The sequence below is a fragment of the Lolium rigidum genome, chromosome 1 (assembly GCF_022539505.1).
Source record: "Lolium rigidum isolate FL_2022 chromosome 1, APGP_CSIRO_Lrig_0.1, whole genome shotgun sequence".
NCBI lineage: Eukaryota > Viridiplantae > Streptophyta > Magnoliopsida > Poales > Poaceae > Lolium > Lolium rigidum.
Genome location: NC_061508.1, coordinates 99146035 through 99157375, shown reverse-complemented (window position 1 = coordinate 99157375; position 11341 = coordinate 99146035). Strand labels below are relative to the sequence as shown.

The 11341-nt window shown below is 42.8% G+C and overlaps 1 protein-coding gene across 1 annotated transcript; it reads right to left on the bottom strand.

The window, feature by feature from the left end:
- Nucleotides 1-2032: 2032 nt before the first annotated feature.
- On the bottom strand, nucleotides 2033-7871 carry LOC124701117 (myosin-3-like). Its single transcript, XM_047233199.1, has 15 exons — nucleotides 7658-7871; nucleotides 6718-6845; nucleotides 6516-6587; nucleotides 6324-6437; nucleotides 5779-5847; nucleotides 5632-5688; nucleotides 4977-5030; nucleotides 4837-4899; nucleotides 4684-4746; nucleotides 4446-4607; nucleotides 4206-4361; nucleotides 2937-3017; nucleotides 2795-2856; nucleotides 2565-2688; nucleotides 2033-2427 (listed from the first exon to the last, which is right to left on the bottom strand). Exons 1-14 carry the CDS (start codon nucleotides 7854-7856, stop codon nucleotides 2595-2597), a joined length of 1374 nt encoding a protein of 457 aa, XP_047089155.1. The 5' UTR covers nucleotides 7857-7871; the 3' UTR covers nucleotides 2033-2427; nucleotides 2565-2594.
- Nucleotides 7872-11341: the final 3470 nt, after the last annotated feature.

Genomic DNA, 11341 nt, shown 5'->3' with positions numbered 1-11341 from the left:
ACAAGTTCATGACACGAGGGGTTAGTATATACCACGTCAAACAAGTTCATCATTACAGACCAGGGATCAGGTTATAGGAAGTCCTAGCTAATGGAGGGATACAAGATCACCTCCCAAAATCAGCAGATCATGACCAAGGAAGCATAAGCACTAAGCAGGAAACTGGTTGCAGAGCCAGGTCCTGAGCCAGCTCCTCCTCTCTGGTGGCTGCAGCTTACGGTAGACGGCATACTCTGCTTCATTGTCTGCAATGAAGTCGATAGTCTTGACCAACAAGTTAGGCTGAAACAGCTGCGCCTTGCACACAAACCAGGGAGTGAAGATTGTCTTCATCTGAGTGTAGTTCGTGATCGGGGTGCCGACGTACTGACGATGCTTCGGGTAGCTCTGCAATCCAGAAGGAACAATTGTTAGGGCGGACGACATTCACATATATATATAGTTTCATATCTATGCAGGAACTCCGTAGAAGCAGCAACTATCTTCACTCCAGTCCAAAATGCGATCGGACTTAATCTTCATAATGAAGCTACACTTCGTCCTCCAGTTTCTGATGTGGTTATACGGCTGAAGAGTGATGACATGTATACCAGCGAATGCAAGAACATCCGCGTCTACCTTCTTCATCTGCTGCTCCTTGAATCCCATGTTAAGCAGACGCCGCTACGGACGAGTTGATCCAACCGGTTCAGCACAAACTCCGATAGCTTAGATTTCCAAACCATGGCTGGTTTGCTTGCAATCAGACATGTCTGAGCATTCATAGTCGGCGCAGACAAATCAGGGGAGCCCAAAGGTATGATCGCCTACATGAAAAACACTAGCAAATCAATGCACTACCACTACCACATGCACATCCTTAAGCACTAGCAGATCAATGCACTACCACTACCACATGCACATCCTTAAGCACTAGCAGATCAATGAACTATCACCACTACCAGTACCAGATCCACATCCACATCCTTAAGCAGTACCACATGAATGAACTACCACATCAATGAACAACGAGATAAGTAAGAGCGGCCTTACAGTCAAAGGGGCCACACACAACACCGAGATCGGGGAAGCAGGGGACCCTGGTGAAGATGCAGGCAACACCACCGTCCCAATGAAAGAGTCAACGGCGACAACAATCCCCGTGGTAGAGTCAGATGCAACCTGGACAACCTCCACCGGCGAGGAAGGAATGTCCTACAATGGATTCGTTCATACCCCGCTTGTGTACCCAAAAGATCTAGATCTGAGGCTAGGGTTGCAGAAGCTTACCACAACAGAAGTCATCGACGCACAGGAAGAAGACGACCATCCTCCGCGGCCAGTAGCCGCCGCCGCTGCAAGCCTCGCCGATCGTGCTGGTGAGGTAAAGTCGGCCATGTCGCTAGATCGGGAACGGTGGATGAGCTCGAAATGGGGGAAATAGGGGATTTGGATTTGCCGGTGAGAGAGCCGCCCCCTATATACGGTGGTGAAAATTCAAGCGCGGTGACCGAATTCATGGCGCCAAGATTTCGCCGTCCCGCGCAGTGACCGAATTCATGGCGCCGAGATTTCACCGTCCCGCGCGAGCTCCCGGGGTGGCTCGCTAGAAACAGCTGAACCGGATATTCCTCCGGAGCCTGACCCGAGGGTGCTTTGAGAAACGGTTTGTGCAAGAATGCGGCCTCGGCCAGGTAACCAAACGGACCAAAAAAAAGCTGGGCCTGCGAACCAAGGGGCATGCAGGCTACCAAACGCGCCCAAGGATATAACTCTGCATATGTGCATCAGTTTCACTCTGCATATATTTCTTCTCACGCGGATATGGCTTTCTCTACTTTTGGGCAGCTTTCAAACCGCAGCACCAACTGAGCTTTGAGCAAATGCAGCACTCTGTTTTCAGCTAAAACCAGCAGTGTCATTCTAGACAAGAGTGAGCACCAGTACTGTTGCTCTAAAAGTTAATACTGGTAAACAGGGTCTGTTCGGCGTTTATGCCATCCAAAGCTAATGGAATGTCAGTGTTCCAAGTCCAAAAAAAAAGAAAGACTTAACGCTGGTATTGTACCAAAGATTAAAACAAACGAACCCACAATGCAATGAAGCAGTAGTACACTTAGCATAGGCTTTCAGTATTTGCAACTCAGCCAGCTAAATCATAGCATTCCACAAACGGGGAGCAACTGTATATCGTATAGTTAGGTTGTACGTGGACAAAAAACAAAACTGGCACACCGCAAACAAACTCGAGTGTATTAACAAAGTTACAATAAACAATTGACAAGCCCATAAACCTCGGCGAGAAGCAGATACATAAGGCCGCTGCTGAAAACTATAGTCCATACAATGGGGGCAAAAAGGAAACGAAAAATCTGGTGGTATACAGCGTTCCATCCTTCCACCATGGCTCATGAGAACAACAGCCTCAGGGAAGAATTCATCTGATTTCTGCATCAAGACCAGAATATATTAGTAACATAAATTCATTAATGCCTCAACCATAACAAAATTATTGAGTTCGCCCAAAAATAGAAGGTTCTTGATGTCAGCAACCAGAGGCCCGCCGATGGAGAGAGAAACAATACCTGCAACCCTATATGGCAGTCGACAACAGTTTACTTCTCAGCATGTCGGCGCTTGTGTCTCCTATTCCCATGGTTGTTATGGTTTGCATGGCTACTGTGAGAGGATCTCTTCTTCTTCTTGGTGCTGTGTCAATCAGCAAGAGAGTTCACAGAAATTACGGAATATCAGTTTATGCAAGGTCACAGAGATAATAATTAGAAATCAAATATACAAAAATAAAGAAAACTACCAGAAGGTATCTACTAGAAGCCTGTATATAACAAACACAGGCAGAGCCAGCAAAGCAGAAGCCTGTAAAAAAATGGGAATGGCGGTTAGATAGGTGGGGCCATCAAGGTTGCTGTTTCTGACTATTTCCCAAGACTGCTTACCAGGAACCAAACCAACTCTTTCGTCACAAGTGATTTTGTTATCTCATGTCGGTGCAAGTAATCTGAGATGGTTGCTTGAGCCTACGGAAAGAGAAAAAAAAATTAGACTTTTACCCATATAAATGCATTTAGGAAGGGTTACACTGTTTTGTTATAGCTTCTTGTCTAGTGCTGATATCTTAGGCTACAGATATTAACTACCTGATAGGACTTCAAATGAATAGGACTTCAAATGAATAGGACTACAATATATTTGAAAATTTTGCAAACGGGACAACGTACATATACAAATAACAACTCTAGATGATGTCCAGGAGATTTTCTGAGGATACAATACCCTATTGGTCTTTCAAATATTTAAGCAATAGGCATGGTTCACAAACCAAGACCAAGTTATATTTGTTGTCTGCTTGCTCCATCGCAGCTGGAACCTAAGGGTGTGTTCGGTTTGGGGATGGGGTGGAACGGAATGGAACCGTTCCGCACCCAGAGCCCGTTCCTGCGTTCGGTTGCAAACTGGAATGGAATGAAGTGGTTCCTCCAAATGGAATATTCCCTCTAGATGCGGAATGAAGTGGTTCCTCCGATTCGGCCGGACGAGGTGGAACGGGTGACTGTCACACGCTGATTAATTAAGTTTAGCAATAATTAACCAAGTTTAGCAATAATTAATCAAGTTTAGCACTACTTAATCAAGTTTAGCAAATAATTAATTGAGTTTAGACTAATTAATCGGGTGACTATCTCACCCATTCCATTCCATTCTCATCTCATTCCAAAACCGAACACTGGGATGGAACCGTTCCATGACAATTTTTTTGTCCAAACCGAACACAGGGATGGAACGGTTCCGTGCCTGTGGAATGGAATGGTTCCATTCCATTCCTCCCTATCCCCAAACCGAACACACCCTAACATGATTTAGCACTAAAGATAGCCTTGGCATCACTGTCACCACTGAGGACCTTTAACCAACAAAGTCAAACTAGTGGGTCAACCTCTCAAGGCCATTGTGCTGAAGAAGTTGGACTAGAAACAACAGAAGTATTCTTTACAAACGACGACTGAGGGCACATCCAGTGGTGCCCACATGCCTCTACTCCAGCATGCTACAGCTAGAAACTAGGGGTAACGCTGCACATCGCAGCAGTAGCGCAAGGGTTGAATTTGGTTTCTCCAGAGACAAAAGCTTGGCATAGACAAAAGCTGGCATATATAATACTCCCTCCGTCCCAAATTAGTTGATGAATGAGGAAAATAGGCACAAACCTGACGATGGTATGTGGTTGCAGACTCAAGAAATGTTCCATACGCATGAACTGCTCTTTTAGTGTAAGGCTTAAGAGTAGTTCTAACTTTCTCAACATGTGGCTTCGTGACCTCAGCAACTTGATCAATGTAAGGTTTGGAGAGCTTCTTAGCTTCCTAAATCAACAGTCATAACTACACATCAATGATTGAAAGCTACTACCATGATAACAGCAATTAGCATAACCAACCAAACAGTACCTGGCAGTAGGGATCAGCAAATGCTTTAAATTTTACAATGTGAGGTGTCACAGCATCCCTTGATGCCTCATAAACCTCAACTGATTTTGTGGACAGATTCTCCACGTAGGGCTCTGCATTTTTCTTAAGCTCGGCCAATTTTTCCTTGACAGGAACCAATTTCTTCAAGCACAAAAGTAATATTCTTAGTGCAAGATAAGCAATGAAGGAGGAAAATGCATGAATCCAATGTCAATACCATCTTAGCAGTCTCGATATGTGGTTCAGCCCATTTCTTTGCTTGAGCTGATTTTTCTGATGCCTGGAGCAATTTGACAAGTATAGATAACAACTTCATTTAAACATCACATCGTGTAACTGAAATAAAAGGAACTGTTTAATTGAGATGTACCTTCTCCAAAAAGCTCTCCAAGGCAGGTTTTCCATGTTCATTCCAGTGGCCTGAGACCACCTCCTACACAAGATGGTGATAACACTGATGAGTGTGAGTAAACAAATGGCAGAGGTGCATATTCTGTGGTTCCATCTTACCGCATAACGAGCAGAATATGTCACTAACCAAGGTGGCAACCATGCTCCATGTACCTTAGAAAAAGGACAAATACAGAATCATACAACTGTTTTCGTTACAGACAATAAGAAAAAGTATCTTCTAATTCTGGAAACAAGTCTGGAAGATACCACTAAGGGTATCGAGAGATACAAATTCTGTCTGTCTCCTTTGTCCTTCCTAACGCTAGTCTAGTCTCCTTCGTTCCAAAATTCTTACTTTGTATACAACAAATTATAAGTAAACTAAGCGCCAGTTAACCATCAGAAGTACCACCAGACTATTGATACCACACAACAAATAATGCCCAGGTGCATTCTCAAGCTATGCAGTTAGTGTGCAAGTTAATATCTGTTGAAAGTTCTCTTTATTCATACTGATGATATAACCACCGATTCGTCAAAAAGCAATATCTTTGTAGAAAAACAGAAATTATCATTCTGGGCAACCATAATAATCATATTTAAAGCAAAATCTATTTTCCAGCCCTAATTTGTGAGTTCTTTATAATGGAAGATAAGTTTAAGAGATAGAATGATTTAGTTGTCACGAACAGGTTTCCAAATCTACTTGACCTCGCAGGAACACACTGGGAAAAAATGTTACTAGCAGCTGTGATGATATGGTATACGATACCTCTGTCAGCTGTTTTGACTTAGTCGTTGCTTCATTTTGCAGCCTCATCAATTCCTCCTACACATGATGAAGAATAGATATCGAATAAAATGAAGCATAGAACCACCGCAGGGAAGTGCAGTAACAATTACAAAACAAATTACAAACCTCAGCAACTTTAAGAGCACGCTCTGTCTTCTGGATCGTACGCTTTTGCTCCCCACTTGCCTTTTGGAGCTAGCAAAGACAAATTTGAGAAATAAGAACAATTTGATCAACATCACGCAGGCCTTGAATAGCTTTATAAACTGAATGTAGACAGCCTTCAATAGCTTTACAAATTAAGTATAGGCTTCTGACTTAAGTAAAACGTTCAACGTATGAACAAGTAATCACTTGATAATTTATGCTGCTAAGCATCATACAAGATTCGGTTTCACTTTTGGTGAACTTATACGAAAATAGCACATTCAACAGACTTCATTAAGCAATTATCACGAGTCCATGACCAACAAAGATAATGAGAAAATGCAGGTACCACTAAGACTAAAGTGTTAAGCACAGAAGTCTGGATCGTAAACCTACTATACAAATGACAGATTTACGTCTTTGCAGGAGCATATGACCCTAACAATAATATCGATTGCCTTCTATCCAGAAACAAAACGAACAGGAAATTGTCCAATAGTAGAGAAGTCAAGGAATACACTTACTGACTCGAGCTTCGAGTTCAAATCTTGCACCTTCTTCTCCGCCTTGTTAGCTCTAGCCTCAAGTGTTGTTCTCTGGCTACTTTGTGCTTCAATCTCCTTATTGAGAATGTCGATCTAGAACAACGAAGATGATAAACCACAAGCTCATAATTGATAATTTCAACTGTTTTTTTTAACTTGAATCTTCCATACCTGCTTCTCGAGCTCAGCAGCCCGGGCAATGGCCGTGGCAGCCTGCTCCTCAGCAGCCACAGATCCCTTTTTCTGTACATTAACCGGAAAGAAGGCAAACAAAATGCAAGGCCGTAAAGTTATATTTCAGACGCCGTAGAAAAACAATGCTTCACAAAATCGAGAATTATCTATGTATCAATCTACCATGATGCTTAATTACCTGGAGGGCTGTGATCTCGCTCTGCAGAGTAGCAATCTTGTGCGACTTCTCCTCGATGTCCTTCTCAAGCTTGGCGATGCCAGCATCTTTGCTCTTGAGGTCCTGGGATCTCTCCGTGATGCCCGACTCTGTATAAGGGAAACAATCAGACCATCTTTGTTACTGAGATGATGGTCTACAAAGTGGCTTGATGAGCAGATTAAACTTGCGAAACAACTAATCAGCAACTGACAACTGGACGGTGCTTTTGGTGGGGGAAAAAGTACTCTGGCGTGCGAAACCTACACGACTTGTTTTTCCCACGGTGGAAACATTTACTGTAAAAGATACGCAGTATATTGAGTGGGGCAGACAGAATTGAGCAGTTAGTGTTAAAATCTTATTTCAGCCAAAGCTGGGTGATTCTGAAGTAAATTCTAGGCCAAAAAAATGGATTCTTTTCACACGTCCAACCACTACAGAAAGAAATCCCTGCAAAAGATAACTATTTTGAACAGTAGAAAAATAAATAAATAAATAATCCCCTCATCAGGTCAGTTTATTGAGGAAGCAAAAACTATGCGACTAGGTATGATAGGCGGGCGGGACGTAGATGAGCACCGGCCTCTTGATGAATTGAGCAGCGTAAAACCCGAGCCACGCAAAACGAGTGATTAAATCATCACGTCAGCAATAATAAACCCCTAGCGGACGGATCCGGCACAGCTCGTGGAATCGAATTAGGCCACGAAGCTAAAGCCCTCTTCTTCTCTATCAATCCCAGTGAACCATGGATGATTAGCCTAGCTCCGGCGTCCAGAGCCCAGAGCAGGAATCCAATCAGCCCCGGCCGCAACCCAATCAATCCCCTTTCAGTTCTCATGAAAACAAGAGGCATGTAACAACACCCCCCTCTGATTTCAGACCGAGAGCGAGGCGAGGCGGGCAGTGAGGAACTGACCTAAGGCGGAGATCTTCTCCGTGAGCTGCGCCAGCTCGGCCCTGAGCGCGTTCGCCTCCGCGACCTCCTTGACGCCCGCCGCGATCTCCCCCGCAGCCGCCACGTCCACCGGCACCGCCTGCTCCTCCGCGGCGGCCCCGGCGACGACGGCGGCGAGCAGCAGCGCGACGGCGAAGAGGAGCCTCATCGAGATCCCCATACCGCCTCGCGGAACCCAGAATCCTTCGGTTCTATCGACGCCCACGACCGCAGAGTAGTTGTAGTAGGGCGCGGGCGGGCGGCAGTGCCTGGTTCGTGCGTGCCGTGTCGTGCACTAGTATAGCGCAGATCTTTCCATTTTTTCTTCTTCTTTCCTTTTCTCTACGCGAGGCGGGGAGCACGTGGAGGCGCGGCGCGGCCTGGATCCAAGATGCGGGCCCACGAGACGTGGTCGGGTCTCTGCCCGGTGGGACCTTCTGGGCCGGGCCGTCCCTGTCCGGTGGATTTGCGATACCGTCCGGGACAGGTGTGGCTGGCGCGTGGGCGTGCCCGTATCGGCCACGCCTCGCCCTCGAGTATCTGGCCACGGAATCCTCCCATTGCTCGCCCGCCTACTTGTACTGTACTTTCCGTGCGACATTACACGAGTAGTGATAATTGGATGGCGATGTAGGAAGGCCAGTGTGACGCTTTGACGTTTTATAAAAGTGAAAAATATTTTTTCGCTAAGCTGTGATGTTTTCGTCGATAGCGAGGTATTTGTGGTGACTTCATCAATTTTAGATGTGCATGCGTGAATGAATGTACGTATGTATTTGTTGTGATCATCTCCAATTGTAATGTGTATCGCAAAAAAAAATCCTAGTGGTTTATATAAGGAATTTAAGTAACAAACAAGTTGAATACATAGAGCAAACTCCCCCATAATATATGCATGTGTGAATGAGCTTGAATTTCATTGTATACATTGGCATTCAAAGCCTAGTGGAGTTTCCTCTAAATATTCAACTATATATGCAAGGCAACAAGATGCAATGCAAGAAAGGCACATGCTTAAGCACAAAGCAAAGACATAACCAAATTCCCTTAAACCCTCCAAACTTCTCCCCCATTGGCACCAATTGCTGAAATGGGTGAAAAATTTAGAAGACGAAAATAGAGAGTTCCTCCATACCGTGTGAATTTCTCATAATTTGAGTGGAATCAAATGCACACATCCAATGATGAATATTCGGAAGGAATCACACAATAGAGAGGATCAAAGATTGCAAAAAAGATAACAAGGTCAAGAAGCTTCAACAAATGAAGCAAGCAACCAAATGAACCACAAAGAAGATACCAAAATAAAGATAGATATTATGATAAGATCGAGAAGATTGCTCTAAATAATATGAGGAAGCTCCCCAATGTTTGTGTACAAAACTAGACAATTTGCATTGGAGTATAAAGTGCACAAACATGGAATCATCACTCCCATAATATCATTCGAAACAAAAGATACCAAGTGGATTAGACTCTAATAATCACCACAAAATTATGCTTTAAATAAAATGAGGAATCTCCCCAAGGTACATGCATAAATAAAAATGTTGCTTTGAATACAATATGCATAACATGGAATCCTCGCTCCCTCAATACCATTTAAAACACAAACATTTGCAATAGATCATATATAGAAGATTAAGCTTAACACTTGCAACATACAATTGGTTGAGCAACAAGTAGGAGACACCGTAATAAAAGGCTCAACCAAGAGGATATGTGAAAGACATGCGAAAGCATATTATAGGACTATTACAAGGATAAGAAAATAGCATCATCATAGTCTTCAATGAATTATATTGCTTAGCATGACCAATCAACACACAACAAATAAATAAGAAATCAAATGGAGATGTATCATCTCTTATGTGTATAAGTTTCTCTAAGTGGGAAAATCACTAAGATGTTTATCCACAAAGAAACATGCACACACAAAATAGATACACAAAAAACATAGCATGATATCCAAGACGAAGTCATGCAATATACCAATAAGAATTTTTGCTTAATAGCATGACCAAAGGCTCAATTGTATCTTATCATCCATCCCGTCCATATACTATTTATTAGCTTTGCAATTATACATCAGGGCACATGTGAATACATCCAGCAAAATTCACAAAAAAATCCACAAAATAAAGTGCTCTAACTATTGATTGCATACACGGGCATATCTATAATCCACGTATTGATTGCATCTTGATTCTTCACTTATGATGATCTTTTGATTCTTCACTTCCGATGATCAACATGTCCGTGTAGACATTGTTCTGTGCACTACTCAAAACCAGAGGTCACCAAAAGGAAAGATCAACATGTAGGCGAACCATTGTACTGTTGAAAATTGTTGCAGTGTTGATGGCGGCGTCCATTTCCAGGAGGGCAGCAGAGGAGAGGCAATCAAATATCATATGAATATAAAACGAAATGAACCTTCAAGTATGATTCATGCTAAATATGAGGTTCTGTGTGCAAATCAGATACACTATTGCAGTATGTAAGGATTACGGAAATAGATAGCCTGTAATTAAGAGAACAAAGTCCGATGCAGCAAATTGTTGTCTTATCTACATGATAAATTGGTCTACATCTAATCTGTCCATGTTTGTTCTTTTTATAGGATTTATGGGATTCTACTGCAAGTCCTGACTGTCGTGGTGACATGTTGCTGGCGGATGCCATTTCTTGCTTGACCGTGTCTGATCGATGCATATTTTGGATTTCATGCCTATATGTCTCAATTTATAGGAAGCTTCCAGAGGAAATTTGTGATCAGTTAGAATTTCCAAAAGATCTACCTCATATGTTACTATGGCATCCTGTTGAACTTACAGTAGATAACAAATGTAAGGTTGTTGAAATATATTGAAATGTGTTGTTGATAAGATAGCTGTAGATATTAATGAGACTGTTAAAATGGGAATCCGTCTTACCTTACCTGACACTGTTGATAAGACACCTTCATGGGCACCAGGTTCTGGGCAAGTTCTGTTCTGATCAATGCCATATTACGTGCTGTACATGTTTAATCAAGAAATTAAGGCATAACCGATCATCAAATTGCAGATGTACAGACAGCTTTATTTCTTATTGTTGTGCATACTTTCATCTATACCCAAAACAAACTCAATCAAAATGGAACCAAATGAACTCAGTACACACTCAGTTATGGGCATTGAGTTTAAATTGCAGGGCAGACAACTTAACTCAAGATAAACAATTTGAGAGGCTACAAACCCTACTGAATTATGCAGTCAGCCTTCCAACAATTCTACTTATCCATGCATGCAGGAGGGATACAAAGTAGGTATCAGGCTAGGGTGCAAGATTACTTCTGAAGAGAACTTACTCGAATAGCCACCATGTAAACCAAATTAGGCGAAATATAGTTATTATCGGGATGCCTTGCCTGACTCATACATGTAAAAGATACACTGTCATATCTATATCTTTTAGCTATTCCATGGTGATACTCAGCCTCATCTTATTGTAAAATATAGTCATTATCGGGATGCTCTAGTATTTCAATGGGGTGGATATGATGATAAAGATGGTGAAGTACTGAGGCCAACACTAAGGGGCTGTTTGGTTTAGGGGTTATCGTCAAGTGGACAGGGATAGCCACTAAAAAAATGGCTACCATCCGTTTGGTTTAGAGGATGG

Coding starts and splice junctions, on each gene's coding strand:
- LOC124701117 (XM_047233199.1), bottom strand. CDS start 7,856: ATGGGGATCTCGATGAGGCTCCTCTTCGCCGTCGCGCTGCTGCTCGCC. Junction 4,900..4,976: donor CATATTCTGCTCGTTATGCG/GTAAGATGGAAC, acceptor CATCTTGTGTAG/GAGGTGGTCTCAGGCCACTG. Junction 2,689..2,794: donor CTTCTAGTAGATACCTTCTG/GTAGTTTTCTTT, acceptor TGATTGACACAG/CACCAAGAAGAAGAAGAGAT.